General features: G+C 37.9%; 1 protein-coding gene across 1 annotated transcript in view; it reads right to left on the bottom strand.

Annotated features, from left to right (window-relative positions):
• The window catches only part of MTMR7 (myotubularin related protein 7), a 42,293-nt gene that overhangs the window by 9,365 nt on the left and 10,645 nt on the right, over positions 1 to 22,283 (bottom strand). The window contains exons 2-7 of the mRNA XM_017816423.1: positions 18,679 to 18,801; positions 16,883 to 17,045; positions 13,078 to 13,235; positions 11,376 to 11,504; positions 8,586 to 8,720; positions 3,689 to 3,821 (exon numbers count right to left, since the gene is read on the bottom strand). Of these exons, the coding sequence (XP_017671912.1) occupies positions 3,689 to 3,821; positions 8,586 to 8,720; positions 11,376 to 11,504; positions 13,078 to 13,235; positions 16,883 to 17,045; positions 18,679 to 18,801 (841 nt within the window). The remainder of the gene's footprint in view (positions 1 to 3,688; positions 3,822 to 8,585; positions 8,721 to 11,375; positions 11,505 to 13,077; positions 13,236 to 16,882; positions 17,046 to 18,678; positions 18,802 to 22,283) is intronic.

The raw sequence follows: 22,283 nt of genomic DNA, 5'->3' as shown, positions 1-22,283 counted from the left end.
TCTACTGGCAGACAGGCAGACAGCCACTGCCTTCTACTCCCAGCATCACTATAGATGATGGTGGTTGAATTAAAGCAATTCACTCTACACTTCTCCATCCCAGAATGAAAGCTTACTAAAGCTTCAATTAGAGTAAGTATTCCGATGGTGAGGACAAGCCATAATTCATCAAGGAAAATATTTTCCTGAAAACCTTCCAAATTCTATGCCATGTTTGAAGGAAAAAATTATAATCTCTCAGTTTTTACTTTAAGTTTAGGTTTGGCTGTATCCAAGTGTCTAACTTTTAATATTAGAAAGTTTGAGGCATTAGAAGAAAAAAAGAGCAATCGGAATCTAAATCAAATACCTCAGCCCAGCAGTAAACAAATACTCAGTGAAATTTGGTGCAGTCTGTTTTCAACAGTGAGATATTAAATTCACCCCATAAATAGACTATACCTTTCTTTTGATCCATGTAGTGTCATACTGCTTTTAAGGAAAAAATATTAGCTGGTGAAATTTATTTTCAGAATACAGTGAAAAATGTCATGGGTTTTACCACGTTAATGTATGATCTGTCAATAACTAATGTCTTAGTAGGTCTCTTGTGGTTCAGAAATCTTAAAAGACTCAGTTATTTATGGCCACTGGGATAATTTTAGTTTCCTTCGTTGTAATTGAAATTTAATTTTATAAGCCAAAGTCAGATTTTATACCATATCTGGGCTACTGGACTGTCCTAACTCCATTTAATAAAAAAATAAAATGGCCTAATGTATCCATACAAAGTCTTACAATGTTTGTATGTAAGGCCTTTTCCAGATGGTTATTTTAAAAATAATTTTTGAAGGATATTTATAAAGATGCAGAGATAGGAGCACTGAAAGCAAACAGCTTTTCATATGATTAATGCTGCTGTGCAGATGGAAGCATGACCACTTAGTGGCTGAATTCTGGCTGAAGCTGCTGTCTTTGTTTACAAAAGCCCAAGGTAAGGCTGAAACAGTGCTTTGCTCCTTCCCGCTGTCCAATGAGAGTCAATATTTACTGACCACTTCACTGAGCAAAGTTCAGACTGTCCTAAAGGCATACACTCTATATTTCACATGATTTTGGCAACAGATCTGGACCTTCAATACTGAGTTTGATTATGAATTCAATTATGAGGCTTATCCTAAGGGGAAAAGGCATTTCCGTCTCAGAAGGTACCAAAATCTGAGAAATAAGGCCTGGTGCATCCACGGTGTAGGCACAGGAAAATCAAGAGCCCTTGGGGAGAGCTCTGAGAAATCCAGTGGTGTGCCCATTTCGCAGGAGGAGAGGAGGAAACAGGGCACATGTTGGAAACTGCCTCTTCCACCAGCAAAAGTACCACAGGGGGATGCTGGACCAGTTCTCTCATTTCTGGCAGGAAGGCCGTAAGTAGAGGAAGGAATAATTGCTGTGAGCCAAACTCTCAGGCATTCTTACTGGCTGATCTGTCACTGAAGTCCAAGGATCAGAGGGCTGCTCCTACATCAGCAACAACTGCTCCTGGTATGAGGGGAGGAGAAGCTCACATTTACTGTTTACAAACAGGGAGCATGTGGGGTCAGCACCTCAATGCACAACAAATGGAGGTCAAGTCTTGGCTGGCCCCTGGATGTGCGGCACAGCCCATCCCATCACGAATGCCAAATAGCAGCCTCACTCAGCCCTTGAATCTTTACGAGAAAACTCCTTCTGTAACATGTCCTTCTAATATTAAAAATGATTTCAAGGAGGTTGTGCATAGAATCAAAATTGTCCCAGGGATCTTCACATATACCTCTCTTTAAATGAAAAAAAAAAAATCCATACTATATTAAGCAATATGAGGCAGCAGAGAAAAAAGTAAAACCTTCTTTTTCCAAAAGGAAATGCGGTTTACTTCCAGAGAACAGTCTAATCTCAACATTTTTTGCATATTCTGAAAAAAATTTTATCCTTAAAATCGAATCGTTTTATAATGCTGATATAATTTGCCAAAAATTAACATTATCGAAGATAAATTCATGTTAAAGTTAAGATAAAATTGGTAGAATAGTCAGTAAAATCATAAAGCTGAAAACAATATTTTTTTACCTACTGAAAGAAAATATTGACATTTTTATAAGTATAAATTAATTTCTTCAGCTTTTTCCCAAAGAAACATCATTGAAATGAAAAAAGTCCTAATATAAGTGCATTTTCCAATGGAAAACTGAATAATAAATTTTGTTCTAATGTTCTCAGCATTGAAGTTCTTTAAAATCATATATTGAATAAATCATATATATCTGCAGTCTGTCATGTGAAGATCCTCCACCCTTCACTCCTGTTTCTAATCTTATCAGTCAAGTTGCTAAATATGAGATTTCAACATAGCAAATATAAAACTTAGGAGAAAAGCAAATGTTTTGAGCATAAGCTCATTTGAAAATAGATGCTAAGAATTTATGCTCCCCAAGTAGCCTGAAGTGTTAAATGCATTAGAAATTATCTTGTTACATGTAAGTTTTGGCCATGGACCAGTCTCATGAACTTTTGGCTCAAAAAGTATACACAGTACTGCCCCATGCAGCCAGGCTGATTGTTTACTATTTTATCTTTGATGGTCTTCATGTGAACAAATAAAGGGACTTGTTCATTGACCCAGCCTCTCTCCTAGCCAAACAAGACTTCCTAGTGAACTAAAAATCCTTCTGTTTTCCTACCTGAGACCCTTAGACCAAGGAATTAAGTAAAAATATGTCATGAAGAGACTGACCATTTTATCTGCATCACATTTTAATGCTGGTTTTCATAAAATGCTCTTATTTTAAACTAGAGCACAGCTTTTCTGTCATGAAAAATTTAAACCCTTCTTAGATCTCCAATTTACATTTGCATACAGTTGATGGGAGACAGATGAAGAATAAAAGAGCATGGACAGAGCATCAAGTCAAGAATAGCTAAATCAGGCTGATCTAGGAGGTGATGGTTGTTGATGATGTACATGAAGGAAATACTGAGACACTGGAGTGAGCACTATTTACAATTTCCTTGTTAAAAATCAACAAGCCATTGAGGGTCAAGGATGGCTTATTTATCCTTACTCTTTTCCCAGATGACCTCTAAACAGTCATGCACTCCAAATATGAAACAGAAGAACAGATGTGCTGGTTTACATACTGCTAAGCAATTATTATTAATTTGGATGGGATTATGAAGGTGCTGAATGGTTATGCCCATGGACTGTGAATTTCATGAATAGCCCTGATGTGTCATGTTCTATACAGAGCATGAATAAGCATCTATTAAAATTCACAGTCTAAAATGCATGACTGCCTTCTACACATGCAAAATCAAACCATAGTTTTTCTAAGCTTTAAAATAAAAATCCTGTATTTTCCACTAGCCTCAAAGTCAGCTGTAAGTGATTTTTCTCATTTTACCATCAAAGTGTAAATTAAAAAAAAAATAGTAGCAGTAAGGTGCATTGAAGTCAAATGAATTTTGTCACTTAAGTAATTTGGATTTCAGCCATGAAACAAAATGTTTGTAAAATTAGGAAATCACCACTAGTTGCCATGATGGTCCATTGCCCAAGTCCCAAGATTTCTTTTCATACCTGTTTTCACTGCTGCTGATTTCAGAGCAGTTACCCTGATTTGTGTGACAGAAGGATCAATTCTTTCCTCTAGTTTCCAATGAAAAAGAGTATTACCTTCAAGCATTTTCTGCAAACTATTTCTCATGACATGGATGTTCTCAATGCCTATGAATTGAAACTTGATGTTGGAGTAGTTGTCTTCATTTTCATATCCCTTCCCTGCTGCTCTGTTTGCCATTGCATTGAGCTGAAAAACATATGGAAAACTGGATGAAAACCAGTAGCAATTTCTTTTCAAAACAAAGCTTGTGGTCTACAGCAATAAATCAGAGTGATTTAAGTCAGGCAAGCATTTATCACAACGTCAACACAACGGGTTGTGAATCAGGGATCTGTTTCCAGGCTATTGCAGGGTGCTGAGTTGCTGAGTCTCTGATATCCCAATTTCACAGCTTTTGAGTGAACTTCTTTAGTGAGGTTAAACACAGAAAACATAGCTTAGGTAGGGTTCCTCTGCAAGAGCATGAAAGTTTTAATTTGGTTTTAAAAGCCTATTTTGATTTCATATTAGAGCAGCATCATGTTTACTAGCAGAATACACCCAGCAGGTGGCAGTGTCTCATCTGCCATGCCACTGTTTCATAGCATGTGCACACTAATGTTGCCGAAGTTACTGTGTTTTACTACTCAGATCATCCAAAAGTTGACAGATGCTTGGAATAATGAAGAGGGAGTTGGAGTAGTTTTTCTTCATTTTATAATATCTTGGCTCGACTTGTGCAAGATCACAAATTATTTGAATTGACAAAATTACCACAGATATGTTCATTGGTAATGTGGTGCTATCAAATAAGTTGCTGTGCTTCAGCAAAAAAATACATTCAGCTGGAAGCTTAAGTTTTGTCTTTAAATGTGTTACTTGTTTCCTGACATGGAAAAGTCATAAAACACTTCTTTAATTCAGTTCTCCCCATCATAAAATTAAGGGTGTTTTAATGCTTATTCCCCCCTGCCCCACCCCCCTTTTGAGATCCTTGGGTGGAAAAGAAAAGCTCCTTATGCCAAATTTTGATCTTTGGGCTGACAACTCATGCTGATAGAAATGAAGTAAGTACTTTCACTTCATTACCCCATCTACTTTTTTTTAATTTCCTATAGCAAAATGTCACTGTGCAATAGAAAGAAATTGTCTTTTTGCATAAAGTCCCTGCTCTTCCATGAAATCCATGGAAATCCTTTGAACTTCCCAAGAAATATGAAGGCTCCAGGAGTGACAAAGCAGTCCAAATGGCAGGACCTCCATGTCTCCAAGCACAACTAACAGCTTCTGCCCAGGAAAGATTTAAGAAATAAGTAACAAAGGATATGGCACATTGAAACTGGAGGGCACTAATAAAGCTTTTGGAAAGACTTCATGAGGCATCAGTTCTACTCAGTGATTCATCTTCATTTCAGTGAGAGCCAATGCTCATGAAAAAATCGAAACAAAGTATCTTTTAGGCATTGCCTAAGGGACAAGAGGCTATGCCGATAACTCCATTTCCGGTTTATTTCCCAATATCGCAGGCAGTACTATTGATTTGCTGCTTCTGTGGTCACTTCTGAAACTCACAATAATATACTTCACTACTTGACTTATGGGATCATGGAATACACAAGAATGTCTCTTTTCCTGACCTCTTCCACCCCAAACACACATATGCCTGATATTCTGTTTTAATTTGGAGCCACTGCATGCCAACTTTCCTCCAACCAAGATAAATAAGCCTAGCTTTTTTACATCATATGTCAAAATAGGTTTCCAAGGACCAAACTTGACATCTTAATTTTCAGAGGAAACAGCTAAAAAGTTACATTTGTGGACCACCATTAGGAATTGAAACATTGCATGAATTTCATGATACAACAGAGAAACCACACTCTAAGATAGGAACTTAACTTAGTGTTATGCTAGCATAACACTAGCATTTTTGATTTATTTAAATCTTGGGTAAAACTTCTTTTAACTTGTAGTATGCAGTTCAGGAAAAAGTGCAGGCAAAACCACCCATGCTTGTCTATCAACCAGCAGTCTGCTGATGTTTTGATTATCAATGAATAATTAAATAAAAAAAAGATACAGCCTGTGAACAGCATGTCAATTAAGGACAGAATCCTCAGTGTGACTTGATAGAAAGATATAAATTATCTGCTGAATCCTAATCTTTCTCTTTTGAAGTAGACATCAGTGTTCAAAACAAAATGAAGCAATCTCTCTCTGCAATAGCCTTATAGTTTCAGGAAGAAAGATCTGTACACATGAGTCCAAGCCAGCACAAACCCCTGAAATCCTAAAGAAAAAACAGTTATACCCTAACTGACCTAATCCTCAGTACATAAATACTATTAACTGTTTCTGCAGCAGAGCAATTTTATCACAGAAATCCTTTCTTCAAAGAAAATCTGAAATAGCCCTCTTTAAAAGTAAATAAATATAAGGTTAAATTTGCAGGGCTTTCTGACACTCATTTATTTTAAATACTATCAGTTGCCAAACTTTGCAGCTGCCACAATATTTACTAACAAGTTTTCCACATCATCTACCAAAATTCCATCTGTTGCTCTTAAAGCAGTTGTTGTGAAGCTCTCTAAATGGTGCCTGTCCTCAATTAATCTCAGTGAACATGAGGATACAACCTCTAAAGGTAACAGACCCCACTTGCGAGATTTCCTGGCATTTTCTTTAATTTGGAGAATAACCAAATTGTGTCTTTTTATAAAGAGTATAGAACTAATGTGTTTTAGCTCTAAACAACAAGTTTGTATGGGTTTCTTCTGGAATCACATAGAGGAAAGACAGTGGCCTAAGTAAAGTTCTGCGTTTGGTCATCCTGGTATATTTAAATGAAGTGGAAACAAAACTTTCTTGTATGGCCAAATTTTTTGTTTTGAAGATTACCAAGTGCAATGAGGGACAGCATATGAAGAGCACTTGGGAATGTTCAGTTGAAGGACCCACCAATATTCAAAGTCTTTGCAAGGAACTGGTTCTGATGAGAAAAGAAGAAAATAGTTTTTTGGCCTCCTACAGCAATGGGAAACCTTGCGCCAGACTCCATATCTTAGCTTTACATTTGCTAAGGTTCCTTGAGGAATGCCAGGAACCTCTTCCACTGATACGTCTCCCTTCTATGCTCTAGATTTATAAATGCATCAGCAGGTGCAAAATTGAAACAAGGCTGTATTTGGCACCTGGGATCACAGCAGCTTCAGTAGATCAGTCCATTTTTGCAACACAGAGCGAAGTAGGAACCTGGTATACAAATTTCTTTACATCAAAACCTTTTTTTACAGAAAAGTTCAGTGAAAAGAAATAGTCTTCACCTCCTGACTGGTTCCTGAAGGAGCCAGCATTGCTGGAAATACGCTGGCATTCATAGCTAAGCAAGCCAATTCCACTCTCTCCACAGTCTCCAAAAAGTACAGGCTTTTTTCACTGCACACAGAAGGTGTCTTAAAGTAATTTATCAGAAACGTTTACAGGAAGAGACCTTTCTGTTAATATATTGTAAAACATTATTAATAGCCAAGTCAGTAAGTCGTTAGCAATAAATCCCATCAAAGACTGCCTTAAATGGGGAAGAGTACCAATATCATCAGGCAGGAAACAAGCTGTTAACTATCATTATTACATCTAGAAAACTGTTAAACATTATTTAGGCAGCTAGGTCTGTACTTCATATCTCAAGTCTGTTCTGAACACAATGGTATACCAATCCTTTCCTAGTAATCATCACTATCCACTTGCTTCAGGACCACCAGTAAGGTGGTACCATCCTCGTTTTCCTCGTTTTCCAAAAAAAAAAGAGGGAACTGAAGGTCAAATCAGTCCCCAGATTACAGTCCTCCGTGTGACTTGGGTCAATGAGACAGACCAAGGCCCTGATTTTCTGGCTCCTGCCTCCATTACAGCTGTGAGCACTCAGCACCTTTCCTCCAGTCCCCACGTCTGCAGGCAGTCACCAACCAAGCAGGTTCCTTTTTTTTGCTCCAGCTCTGCCACGGTTGGCCTTCCTCACTCCATGTTTCTCAGCTTTACCCACCTTGCCTTTTCAGGGTCTGTCTCCTGATCTCAGGATACTGAAACAGCTTTCTTGTTCCCTTTCCTCAAACCTTTGCTCTCATTTTTCCTTTTCCCATGCTATAACTCATCCTACGTCTATGAGGGATTTTATGAAGATTTGCCCTGTTAGTCTCTTTTCTTCAGGTGCTTTGGTCACTTCAACAGGGAAGTTGCTCATAGTGTAAGGAAGAACATATCCCTGCTCCCACCTCCAGATAATGAAGTCTATATAATCTTCATCATCTTGAGCTGTTTGCTAGCATGATAACTTGGACAAAATGGTTTTTTAGCTTCTAACCTCTTCTGGATCGCTACTGAGTTTCTATGTTTCTGCACAGTGTAATTTTTCTAAAGCTTTTATCTTGGCCAGAGATTTTCAGTCAGTTGTAGAGATATGGCATCTGAGATCACTATTTACCAAATTTCAAATTCTCTCTCAAAACCACAAAATTGCTGGAGATATTAAAAAAAGTCTCCTCCATTCTTGTAACTTCAGTAACTGGTCTTTCCTTTGTCTTTATGCACAGGTCATTGACATTTTCCCACTTGCAAGAGAAAACATCCATGGAAAATTTTAGTATAAGCAGGCAGAGGTTTGCAACATTATGAACAACTATAAAAATATTTTATAATGGGAATTAGATTTTGCTAGTCTCATCAGAAATATAGTTGCAGATAGCTCTTATGTGTGTGTAAATAGTTACAACTAGAAGTTATTTACTTTTCTGTATCTTAACATTTTGCTAAGAACAAAAAGAGAAAAGTTCAGTGTAAAGGAAAAAATTCCCCTAAAGATAACAATGCTGGCAAGGTTCCTAGCTAAGATTCCCCTGATAAACCCTGATCAATCTGTGGAGTTACACAGGTGCAACTCAGTCTTGCTATATGCAAGAAATCTAATACACTTACTTTGGGCCGAGTGTCAACAACGTATATGAAATCACTTCCTGGATTTGCTTTTCTAATGGCCTGGAGCATCTGTTCATCCTCAAGGCACCGAGCGCTAAAGCCAGATAAAGGCTGGCTGCTTCTACATATGGAGGCCTGCAGAAAAACAGACAAACAAAAAATCCAACATTATCATTAAGTAGAAATTATTTAGCATCCAGAAGCTTTTACAAAACCATTTTTTTGCACAAATGTACAGTTACATGAGAAGGGCAGAACGGTAAAATTAATTACATGATAATAAATACATTATTTTTAAAAAGGCAAGGAAGTATTAAAACAATACAACACCTTTGGCCCAAGTCTAGTCTCGAATCCAAGTTTTAGAGCTATTTTAAATATAGTATTTGCCTAATGTGGAATAACTCCTGAAAGGTGATATCTTGAGGATGAGTACAGAATTACAATCACAAGAACACAGATATAACATAAAGAATAGGTTCTTTTGCACTGTCACTCACACCAGGTATGATACTGGTTACACTCAACTTACACCAGTGCTTGCTTTACTAAACAGCTGACACCAGGAGTCAAGGAAACAAAAACATGTAACATGCAGCCAGATCACTGATGGTCATATATTTTTAGCACTGTCTCTGGAGAAAGACTTTATTGCATAAGAAGTGGGTCAGGCAGCCTGACTCCTGGAGTACATTTATTAATCATGGCTATTGAAGGAGGCAAGAGAGCTTCTCCACAGACCCCTCAGGATCAGACCTCCAGATGAAATCAGGAAGGAAGGAACTAAATGTGAAATAGGTGAGCAGGGCGGCTTTTATTTTTGCTAGGCAGAGGGCAGCTAGATTTGTAGAAGGCAAGGGCCTAATATATGCACATTCTAAGCACTAAACACAAGCATGAACAGAATCTGCCTGCTGAAGGTCCCATGCAGATTGCCCTACAGATTATTTATTACTGTGAGAAAGGACATGCTTTTTTCAGTCACGTCTTTGAACTGTCAGTAGTTAGTAAGTAAAATATGGATCTTTAAGATAGAAACCCTGAATTGTGTGAGAGCCTGTTCCTACTTTATTAACAGCTTTTGCAAACAGGTTATTAGTTATGCAGTCTTGCCTCCTGATCAGCGCAAATTCCAGCAATTTAATACATGCTTATACCTCTTTTGTCAGGACAAAAGAGCTATGGGAAACTTCTGGATATGAAAGACTGAACGAGTGGTACCTCTCTCTCTCTGCACACAGCACACCTCTTCCTAACCTGCTGTGAGCATCATAAATCTTTTCCCTCCCCTGTCCATTACTCTATTAGCTGGCAACTCATGGCAACCTCCCAACTCCCAAGGAGGTATTTCCTTCAACATTGCTTTCCTCAGCTCTTTGAACCATGAAGGATGCACGAGTAAACACAATACTTCAGATCCTGTAGTTTGAACCTTAACCTGGACTCCAAATATAACAGGGAAAACATTCAGGCTGAAACCATGAAACTCATCCAATCACTATATATTGGAATCTAGCTGACCCCTGAGACCTTTTCTTTCACTGAGACTTGGAAATGTCCAAGTGTTTTGAATCCTAGATATCTATATTTGGACCTAGTTGATTATGCAAAGGGATTAACTCTGAAAAATTTGGCCTTTAAGAAATGTTAAAAAAATTATGCAATTTATGCAGAGATTGTATTTGCTATTCAAATCTTCCTATCCTCCACTTTTGTTGTAAAATTCATAGATCTTTAGGGAAACAATATTCTGATAAAATGCAGGGTAAGGAAGGAGTGAAAATAATGTCTTGTCCCTTCTTTCTGAGGTTTAAACTATGGTAGGGGCCAAAAGATTTCTGTGGAGATTGTAACTTATGATTTGTGCTTGTTACATTCTACCTCCCATCCTGCCTGGCAAAAGCTACAGGTGCCCTGTAATCTCAGAGTAGCTCTGTCTCTTGGGAGGTCCTGCCTGTCCCCCAGCACTACAAAAGACCTCTCAATGCAGTTGCCAGTCTGGGACTGAAACTGGAGTCACACAGATCCTCTGACAGCACAAAAGGGCCACCATTAGCCTAACAGGTAATGATAGTTGAGCTAAGCCAATCTCTAAGGGGCTGGAACACAAACGTAAAAACACCCAGTCCATGGGATCCTTCAGTCCTTTACCTCAGCTGCCAGAAAAAAGAAATGCAAACAGGTCAAGGTCAGGGTTTTTTCCAAAAGGTTACAGACAAGTGAGGTAGTTCCTTGCTTACCCTGGGAATATGTGTTATGAATCAGAGAAGATGGCACTCCTCACTCTTGCAGACAAGGAGAGACTCTTCAACAAACCCAAAACATGCTGCTCAGCCACCACTTGATAGCTCCTTCATCCATCTTTTTTGGGTCTCTTCACAGACGTTTTCTTGAAAAGCTACTCCTTTTCTCTAATTGCTGCAAGTATAGTTTTTAACCTCCTCAACTCAGTCTGTGGCTACGAGATCCAAAATTGCTCTGTTCTCCTCCCAATCACCTGTTAAGCTGCCTGCTACTTCATTCTTCTGCCACCCAAGTTTCAGGGCCTCTTGCACTACTCCACTTTCTTATGATACAGGGATCACTTTTTTTTTGTGTGATGCAGCTAGATTTAAATGAATGCATTAAATACCTATTAATGCCTATTAATGAACTAACCACACTAACCAGGCTACAGTAATCATTTTTAAAAATTAAATAATCACAGATTTCTTGTAAAACCTTACTAGAAGAATTACAAAACCAAGGCCAAAATAAGCAAACACTTCAAAGCTTCAAATTCGCACTTACATTGTTATCCTTGCAGTAGTAGGAAAGAGCTGGGAAACGCCTTCGGCTCCGAAATTTAGAACTCCCCACTATGATGTGCGCAGTTGCAGATTTTGGTACATACACTTCTGTAGGATAGGAGTCACAGACCTGTGAAAGGAAACTGCTTATTTGGTCTACAAAGTACAAGTAACAATAGCCATCTCCACAGCAAAAACAAAATACCAAGGAACTCAATCTTGGGAAATGTTCCATCATTATTGTATATGCATCACTGACATTTCTCAAAACATTCTTTAGAAGCTGGAAAGTATTAATCATAACTTACAGATGGAAAAACTGAAGGAGAAGGGTTGAAGGGCTGTATTTCCAAATGTTGATTCATGCCTTGTTGAGAACATACAGGTTTAACATACATTCATACCAGAAAACATCTATCATTATGTACAGCAAGGTTGTATTTACAACTGCAGTTTTCTCTGTAGCACAATTTGGGAGTAAGGATGGGAGTGGGTGAAGTTCTCAAACACCCTTTTATAATGGGAGACAACTATAGAGCCAAATTTTCCAGCAAATCTGATAATAATAATTAAAAAAATAAGGATAAAAATAGGGACTTGGAGAAAAGAAATTAAACCATGTGAAATGAGGATACCAAAAGGCAAGCAGCCCTGACAATGCCTATCACTTCTGAGAGGAACCCTATGAGCCTGCAAAAAAAGCCCAGAAATCCCTCTGGAGACAAGTAGGACCACGCATGGGGCCCTAGTTTAACTTCCTTGTCCTGGTACTGCCTGTAACATTCTGACTGGGGTCAAAAGGATATCCAGTATCTCCCTGTAACTTTCTGAGATGACTAAAGGAATTAGAATGCCTAGGAAAAAATTATTTTCTGAGACAGAGATATATAATGAAGGAGAAAAGAAAGTTATGGCTTGTGGTCACAGATGCTGCTGTGGTGAACTGGATTTTATTCATGATGCCATTTTCCCTACACTTTATCTTAGAAGAGGTCAAACATTTTTTTCCACTTCTTTTAACAAAAACAAATGCTGACAGCACATTCAGTCTTCTCTGAGAACTTCACAGACCTTCCTTAATATGGATGTGCTCCAGCAACAGAGCCAATGCAGTGCATGTCCTTCAAAAATCCTTTGGTTATTATTTCTCACAATTAATTAACATTCTAGGGTCTTCAGTTGTACAAGACTGAATGAGGCAGGACAGCAGGCAGCTAGGAAGATATATGACCAATAGATGACTGTGAAAACACTCAATCACACAGGATTCAAAAGGAGTGTGGGAATAGCCAGTGAGGAAAAAATATTGCTAAGCTCACTATTTTGAACAATTTTTTTTCATAAAATGACTGTGTAGTAATTTTATATAGCCCTACATGTCAGGAAAAATCTTATTCAGACACATAACACTAGGAATGATTTAAACTTCTTCCCAGGCAGCCTAACTCTAACATTTAAAACACTATTTTCTGTGCTTCATTTTCACATCTGTTTAAATAAAGACATGTCCTTTCTCTCATTCTCTCTGTGGCATTTTATGTGAAAGTGTGTGCCATTTTATGTGGAAGAACTGCACCTTGTGACATGTGTGTACAGCACTCAGCACAAAGGGATCCTGCAACTAAGCACCATGGTAGTCCACAGTCAGGCTGCTGCTTTGTTTTACAGACAGCCTCTGTAACAGAAAAATCACAACGACTCACTCCATAGTCTCTGTTTACATCACAAATCTGCCAATAGTTGTTTGGAACGCCCATCCGATTATATTCTTCATTGAGGTCCACAAGCTTCCAGCCTTGTTCTCGTTCTTCTTTATCTAATTTTGGATTGAATGAGAAGCAATACAGCTCTTCATATTTCACTGGGAAAAAAATAAGCAAACAAACAAAAAGAGTAAACCGCTTCAGATTTCTTATCCAGAAACCACACTTGAAAAGCAGAACTTGGTGTTGGCCTTGATGCAGTTTCTTTTAAAGCAGTATGCTTTGTTTTACAAAAGCACATGTCCTGGTTTATATCTACTGTCAAGTTAACTTTGAAAGTATTGTGCTCTTTTGATATTTGTATATGTTGAAATAGAAGTGCTACTACAAATATACCGTTCTGCTAAACTTCAGTAGAATTGTGAAGGCCTCCCCCGGCACAGACAAAATGTCAGTGATACGCTTTCATCCAAAGAAAACTGCAGTCAGTGCCAGAGTAAGCACTTGATCTGCAAAAGAATTTACTGTCTACTAGTTCAGAATTCCCTTTATTAACGTAACATCTATCCTGTGGCAAAGACATAAGATGTGAACAATGGACTATGCAGCACAATCTTACAAAAATGAATTCAGTAGTTTTTGTTCCTAATTAGGAAGGTTTCCAATAGATTCAATGAAATCTTAGTTTTGCGGAGTGCAAAATTCTGTCCCTGAATTATTGGCAAAGGCATTCGAGATACAGATGACGTAACAGCATAAAAAAAGCATATGCTACGTCAATCATTTTATCATGACCATGACATTGTTTAAGTAGCTATGCCACCTGTCTCTGTCGATCAAGGACCATATAGGAAACTTTGATGGTGCTGGAGTTTTTGACTTTTTTTAGGAATATATCTGTATTTATGCTAATGAGTGTCTTAATCCTGGTGACCAGTGGCAGCCAGACACCACTGCCATTGAATGCCAGCTGTTACTGACATGAGTAACTATTCAGCATACAATTTGAAATTCACATTTTCATTGATATTTAAGATACTGTGTCACAAGGGTGTGTTTCATTCCGTTGCTCTAAGTTCCTTAAAGCTTTCTGACCAACAGGTTTTTAACTTTAGAACTGAGGCAAAGTAAATCACAAGCTGAGTCTATGATTTCACAGTTCTCCACTGATACACTTGCTCTACAATATAATTTTAAGGAGATCAGTAAATTTAAATACTACACTTTCTTTTTCTAATAATATATAGCTAATAAGCAGTCTTAGAACACTACAGTGTTCTGTACTGTACAGAATATAGAGGTATAAAAATAATACTCCCCCATATTAATAATAAGGTTCCCACCTTTTTCTATAGAAAGTCTTTACTTGTATTTTGATTATGACTTCTAAAGGTTTACTTTAAATTCTATTTTGCCTTTTTTAATTTCATTAAATTTGTTGTATACACACATACACAAAAGTATGAACATAAGGAAAGAAAACTTCATGTTAGGACTGTACAGAAAGTCAACAAAGTCTTGAGTAGGGAAAAAGAAAAGAATGATTTGCAAATTGTCCAACAATTTAAACTCTTTCTGTATTCTCTAATTTCAAACTTGTGGCATGGCACAGATGAGGAAGACAGTCTGGTTTACTTCTCATCTGCTAACACGAAGTTTTAGCATAATCCATAAACCTAATCTGAGCTCTTTTTACTAAAGTGCTTTTGGTAGCAATCTGAGCTCTTGTTTTCACTGCTTCATTGTCAGAAACATCTGGATTTTCTTCCTGTTGGACCTGCTGTTTACAGGCACATGGAAACCCTTTAAAAATTCACTTATTAAAATATATCTGGATTACATATAACTAAAGTCTGCCTCAATGTTACAAGTATTATTACATGATGGTACCTATAGGTGGTATAAAAAATGTTCAAGTATTAGTAGCAGTGCCTTAAAGCTCAGTCACCACCCCTTTGCCAGTACTTATAGGACCTTTCCTAATCTTTCACAGTTATTTTGCTATAAGCATGTAACAACTCTTACAGTCAGCTTGTTTTAAAAAAATGGCTTAATTAAGCAAAAAGTCCAAATTCAGCTGACAGCTTGATCTTATTAAATTTCTAGCAAAAATAAAATTCTAGCATAAAATTCACCTTTGATGTCCTATAACTAGGACATCAGCTGGCATAGAACATGTTAAGCCAGTACACAACATGGGCTTCACTCAGGCTTCGCTATGGCTTAATGAATGAAAAGAACAGGCAGAGAACGGAAAGTAGAGCCTGAGTCCCATTTTCTCCTCATGGAGCAAAGGGTACTTTCTAATGCTGAGTAACTGTATTACCTAAAGAAAGTACAGCTTCACACCCAGACAAAATGACATGGCTGAGAACTGTCAGGGCACGTATGGCTCAGCTTGTAATCAGAGCCTTCTAATTCTGAGTAAGTAAGCACAATTTTATCCTTCCTCACATCAAGACTGGATAGTTTGTTGGAGAAGGAAAACTACTGTGCAGTTGAACTATTGAAAGAGCTAATTCTACGGTGCTGTTTTTCCATCTTCTTTACTCAAACCTTCTTGTCCATTGCAGTTTGCCACTGAACTTGCATTCAGGGTCCGTAGCTACCCTTCTGTCTGCCCGTTCTGGTGCATAGCAGCACGCACACCTCCTTCAGCCTCCAGGGAAAGAGCATTCCAGAACTGCATTCCTTCCAGCATGCATGAACATATGCTTGCAGCTGAGGTCCATGGAATGAATCCAGACCTATATCAGCAGAACCACTGACTGGATCTGTCTCATTGTTTTAAAATTTTTCTGATTACTTTGAACCAGCATCACCTAGCTTACTAAGTTACTTCTGCTACAGTTGTACAGAACTGTACAACAGTACAATTGTACTACTACTCCTACTACCCTAATTATAGAAGGTACTTTATAGTTCAGTAGTTGTGCTGGCTGACTACGCAATTTTTCCCCCTCTACAGTAGATGAAATTGGTGTTCTCCTAGCAAGATAAAAATTAAAGCCAGTGTTTTCAGCTTTGTACAGTGTGGTAGACAATTTCCTTGCATCCTATTAAAGTAATAGTAAGGGACAAAAGTCAGTGTTGTATTTCTACAGTTATAATTTTAAAAAGAAACAATCCAGAACCCTTGTCAGCTGGTTCTTAGGAGAGTGTAATGCAGAGAGGAGCTATAATGTAGGCGATCAGATGTTGGACTTTGGCGCAACATTTGGATTTTCACTGAAAAGAGGAAAGGTTTCAAAAGGATCTTGAACTGAATCTAAAAATTCAAACAGGGCATATTCAAAATGTAGATAATAATAGACAAAAACATGGGCAGGCTGGTGGAATAAATCAACTACTTGCTGCAAAACCTTTCACTGATTTTAAGAAATTTATGCATAGCACAGAAAGTCAAAATTCAAATCTTGACATGACCATTAAATATATTGTTAGGTTTTTGTCACAGCAGCGGCAAAAAAGTTCCCTGGATTTAGAGTATTTTCCTAAATTCACACTTACACAAGGCATCCAGCAAACAACAGCTGCATGTAAAATAGCATTATAATATATTTTATGGCCCATAGAGTATTATTTTAAACGAAGCTCATGTCATATTTTATGGAACAAACTACTTGTTATATTGTGCTTTCTTCATTACTCCATAAGTGATTATTTTAATGTTTCTTTTATAACACACCTCTAATGAAGGTTTTTTCTTAACCTGCAAAGGACAAAGACACACAGATACATTTCTTCCATTATATTCTCCCTCTTCAGGATGAGGATTACTTTTTGTGCCATTTCCTTCCCATACCTGGCCGTGCCAGACGGATCAGAGATATGTAAATGTCATGGCAGTCTCGTTCCTGAGGGATGACCAGCTGGATGACCTGGAAGTTCTTGCAGCGGATCAGCAATGGGCAACCAGTGGCAGTGGTGGCCTGCTTCTCAATAGAGGAAATTTGGCTGTGGAGAACCTGTAAAGGAATTGAAAATTGTTATGCCAATCAAATCTTTAAGAAGAAAAATAATTATTTATAATGATGTGCCAGGGCAGGCACAGTGGCTTCCACCACTGTTTCACAAAACCCCCTACACTTCTCCTCTTGTAGTTTGGTTTCAATCTCCACCTTCAGGCTCAAGCAGTGCTTGATACATCACCTGCAGACAAAGAAGCACTTCTGGAGTGTTTCAGCTCCTCAAATATCAGCCTGCTCATGTTATCCAAAGCTTTTTGTTTGCTTGCTTTAGTGTAAGCTAGTGGTTGTCAGAGAAAGAGCACTTTTCATCTATTTGCAGTGAAAAGATGAACCAGCACCACTTAGATATGGCTAAAATATTGGGCCTTCTCATGGGTAGAATGGTAATGATGAAATAATTTTACATGCTGCGTCAGATGAGATGAAACATTACAATAAAAATCAGGTGAGGAATAGTGGGACCAGAAAAGGATGGATTTAATTAGTACAAAAATGGACACAGGATGCATAATTAAGCCATATGAAAAACTCTCAAATGATACGGCACTGGAGAAATATTTGTACCTATATAGGTACATGTGTGATGGTTTTGGCTGGGGTAGAGTTAATTTCTTTCACAGTGGCTGTTATGGGGCTGTGTTTTGGAATTGTGCTGAACATAGGGTTGATAATATAGAGATATTTTTGTTATTGCTTCCATGGAATCAAGGCCTTTTCTGCTTCTCATACTGCAATGCTGGCAAGAAAGCTGAGGACGCATGTGAAACTGGGAGGGGACACAGCCAGGACAGCTGCCCCCAATGGACCAAAGGGATATTCTATACCATATGACATCATACTCATGCATATAAAGTGGGGGGAAGAAGGAGGAAGGGGGTTGTTTGGAGTGAGGGCATTTGTCTTCCCAAGTACCTGTTACGTGTGATGGGGCCCTGCTCTCCTGGGAATGGCTGAACACCTGCCTGCCCATGGCAAGCAGTGAATGAATTCCTTGTTTTGTTTTGCTTGTGTGTGAGGCTTTTACTTTATCTATTAAACTGTCCTCATCTCAACCCAAAAGTTTTATAGCTTTTACCCTTCCAAGTCTCTCCCCAGTCCTGCTGGTGGGGAAGTGACCAAGTGGCTACATGGGGCTTGGTTAATGGCTTGTGTTTAAACCATGACAACATGCAACATATGTTATCAATCCGTCAAAATAGTTAATTCAAAACACTACATTATAAAAAAAATTAAAATATTAAAACAAGAAAATTACTAATTCAGCACAAGCAGTCAGTGAGAGAGGCAAGAGCTGATAGAGCCAAGGTAGTAGTTCATACTCAAGGCATTTCTCTTCAGTTCTTCCTGGATGATAGGAACAATATTGGAGTTTACAGCAGCTGCTCCTCATTCAAATACATGTGGTATTCATATAGAGAAGGCCCTTCTACTCCTCTTATTGTACTGCAATATCCAGAATCCATTGAAAATTTTCAGAATTTACTAGGCTGGAACTTCACATGCCCTGAAGTTACAAAAGCATCCATATGAACTCATTTACTATGTCTAAACTGTTTTGCAAGTAATTTTCAAATTACCATCAATAAAGTGCCATGCACTTAAAGATAACTGAAAAGACAAAAATTCATACCCAGGTTTCTTTACGGGTTTCAGAACCATTCTCCACAAATATGACATGGGTAGCTGTTAAATACAAGGTTCCCAGAACAGCTTTCCTTGAAGATAAACGATCAAGTAACCGAACATTTTCCACCTATATAAAGAAATGACAGACAAAAAAAAAATAATTAGGCTATGACAGAGTCTGCCATAGTGAGAGCTCCATGTCCACATTTTGTTCATTACAAACAAATTAAGTTCCTTTCAGTGCAATATGAAATATCAAAAAGTATAACTATGTGAGAAAATGTGATTATATTATGTGATCTATTTCCAGATGTACCTTAATTTTCAGTTTTCCTCCTCTTGTGGTACTTCCATATCCAAAAATTTGTTGGCAAAGACTTCCAAACACAATTTCTCATTTGATCTTGTCTTTGTGATCTCACCCTATCAAACTCTGTGATAGCAAGGCAGGGCCTGGCCTTCAGCTAAACTCTAGCCCCATGTTTTCCATTCAAGTAATTTCAGAATTATCAGTGATACACAGAAAGCTAAATTTAAAAAATAAGAATAAGCAGAGATAACAGTGGTAGAGTGTCTTCCTTCATCAGGTCTCACTCAGGCTCCCAGGCAAATCTCTATTCAGTGTTTGTCCCTACACTCCTGTTAGGTCTGACAGTAGAGGTCACACCAGAAGTTTTTACCTTCAGTCACTTTTCAATGGGAATCAAGGACATCATATCCACTGCTCTGCCACCTTGGGCATAAAATGGGCATGTTTGCTACAATCCTAACAGCAGGTGAGTCCATAACACATTATCAACTCTCTGATCTCCATCTTGTGGCTTGTACACCATTAATATTTTGTATATAGCATGTGTTATAGGCATCTGTCAGGGGTTGGAATTACATGATCTTTAAAGTCTCTTTGAACACACAACATTCTATGATTTCTGACTGAGAAACTAGAACAAAAAAATCAACAAGGTGGGTATTTAATGGGATAAAACCTGCCTAAAACAATTAACAATTTACAACCATGGGTTTGATGGGTTTCCTGCTACAACAATTTTAAAACTAAAATTAATTTTTTCATAAAAAAACAGAATAATGCCAGCATATGAGAATTATGTGTTTACGATGTGTATTCCAAATGCACTATTTTAAAAATAGGAATAACAAAAACCTTAAAATCAAAATAAGCATGTCTGGTAGCAAAATGTCTAAAATCAAACAATTATTAAAACCTAGTCTTCTCCCTCAAGACCAATTATAATCCACTTTAAACAAAAAGAAAACAGCTAGAAAGCATGGATGGAGCCTTTTCCCAGGACCATCTACCTCAGAGGTCATATACTGTGTTGAGGAGGAATTGAAGAAATGCAATATTAACCCAACAAGCATTCAGTAGTAAGCAAAAGAGGAGGGATGATAGAAAAGAAAAATGTAGGCAGGGCCCTCCTAAAAGGAACCCACAAAAACAACAATAAAAATTAGCTTTGTCCAAATGATAAAAGGTCCCTACCCTGCAGACCAGCCAATGAGGACTCTGCTGTTCAGGCACTCAACTTGCATAAGGTATTCAGCACTCTGGCCTACAAACTGAGGTAGCTTGGGCCATGAGATACAAAGCAAAATAGGCATCCACAGAGCGGGGCAGTGCTGAGGCATGAATTTCCAGGCTTCCTAGTCACATCCTCTCCCCACTCATCAGTCTGAGCCCCATGACTGAACAACGCTAACCAACAAAGCCTCTCTTGGGTCGTGGTGGTTTTTTTTAATGCAGAGCTACAAATAAAATAAAGGTTGGATATAAACAGGAACAGTTGCAATAAGAGCTGTGTAGTAAGTCTGATTTCATTAAAGCAATTGCAATGGGTGCACCAGGTGAGATCAGAGATTCACCTCGCCCTGCAGTTTGTCTCTTAAGAGCAGACAGTTCTAGCCGCTGAGGGAAGAATATAAGACACAAGGATTTACAGTCATGGACAAACTCTCTCAGGATCTTAACCCAGCCCTAGGGCCTTCCTAAGCTGAGGTCATGTTTTTTAATAGCCCTAATGGTGTTTAAATTCCATTAATTTTGTTGAATAACATTTTGAATAATTCACAACATCCTCTAAGAGTGAACTTCACGTTTCAGCTATGTATTGTATAAAAAAAACCCCTTCCTCTTGCTCATTTTGAACCTGCCACCAGTAACAGGTGCACCACATGTTTGGTGAACAGTTTGGCAAACAGGGAAATGTTCCTCATTTACTGTCCCTGTGCCACACATACTGTTTCCGATCCTTCCCTCTGTCCTCACATTCCAAGAGTGAAGAGCCCAACTCTATTTTGAGCTACTCCAGACAAGCACTTCCACACTTCTGATCATCCTACATGAGGTCTGTTTCCTGAGAAGAGGCCAAAAGTGCAAACAGAATTCAAGAGCTGAATGTATGATACGTTTGTGTAGGGGAATTGTGATGTTTGCTGTTTTGTTTTCTATTCAAATTTTTGAAGTTTTCAAACACTGTTTGCTTTTTTGTCCTCTGCTGAACACAGTGGGTTTTGGGGTGGTTTTTTAGAACTAGCAATTGTAACTCTAAATCGTGTCTGGATATACAAGTTAAGATCTACCCCCCATGTGTATTACCTTATATTTATTAATGATAAATTTAGTTCATCAGTATAATGAGATGTTGCTGCAAGCCCCTACAGCAATCTTACCTTTCTCCTACCTTGAATAACGTCAGTGAATTTTGCCATCTCTGGCATCTCCTCCCCTCCCTGTATCTTTCAAAACATTTGTAAGTTGAACATCACAGGCTCTTACAGATTCATGGGATCTCTAATGAAGAGTTTCCTCCATTGCAAAAATGAACAATATCCTCTGCTATTTTTTTCTCAATTTGTAGTCAGTTATTACTGAGAGGCCTGAATCTCTTACCTTATGATACTTAAGTTTCTTCAAGACCCTTTGATGAAGAACATGCTCAAATGAGTTCTGGAAGACCAACTAGCTTCTACAAAATGGATCATCCTCATTCATATGTCCTGTCACTTTTTCAACGAAATTTTAGAGGTTCTGGGTTCCTGTTTGAAAGCTATGCTTATTCTCCCCCTTTTTTTATCATACTTACCCATAAATCTTATGATTTAGAATTGGGCTTAAGAGAGCATTGCAGGTCCTACCAATCTCTCAGATTACTTGTCATATTTACCACCTCCATTTTTTTCAGAGTGAGAAACTTTTAAGCCTTACACCATCATTACTGGTTTAGTAAGTACAAGTTAGTATTTGTTAGCTAAGCACAGTTTAGTACTTTAGTTTTTTTAATTTGCAGGGATACCATACTGTCCTGGTAATTTTTTACTGTTCATTGTTGCCAATTTTTTTGAAATCTCTTCTTTAAACACTTTTATTGCTGACAAATCTTCTGATATGTTCTTCAGAGAAAAATATATCAGAATGTACATATCTCCAAACACCTTCTCTACTTTGATAATTTACTAGTCCTGTAGATTTTATGTCAGGATTTTACCTACTTAAAGAGAGACTGAAAATTACTTAACTAGCATTTTTTGCCAAGTTGTTCTTCAAAATCTCTTTTGGCCTTTCTTTTATTTATATATTTAAATTGTTTATGC

This window comes from Lepidothrix coronata, unplaced genomic scaffold (assembly GCF_001604755.1).
Source record: "Lepidothrix coronata isolate B3197 unplaced genomic scaffold, Lepidothrix_coronata-1.0 Scaffold0, whole genome shotgun sequence".
Taxonomy (NCBI): domain Eukaryota; kingdom Metazoa; phylum Chordata; class Aves; order Passeriformes; family Pipridae; genus Lepidothrix; species Lepidothrix coronata.
The sequence above is the reverse complement of the archived record's forward strand: the minus strand, read 5'-3'. Positions and strand labels throughout refer to the sequence as shown.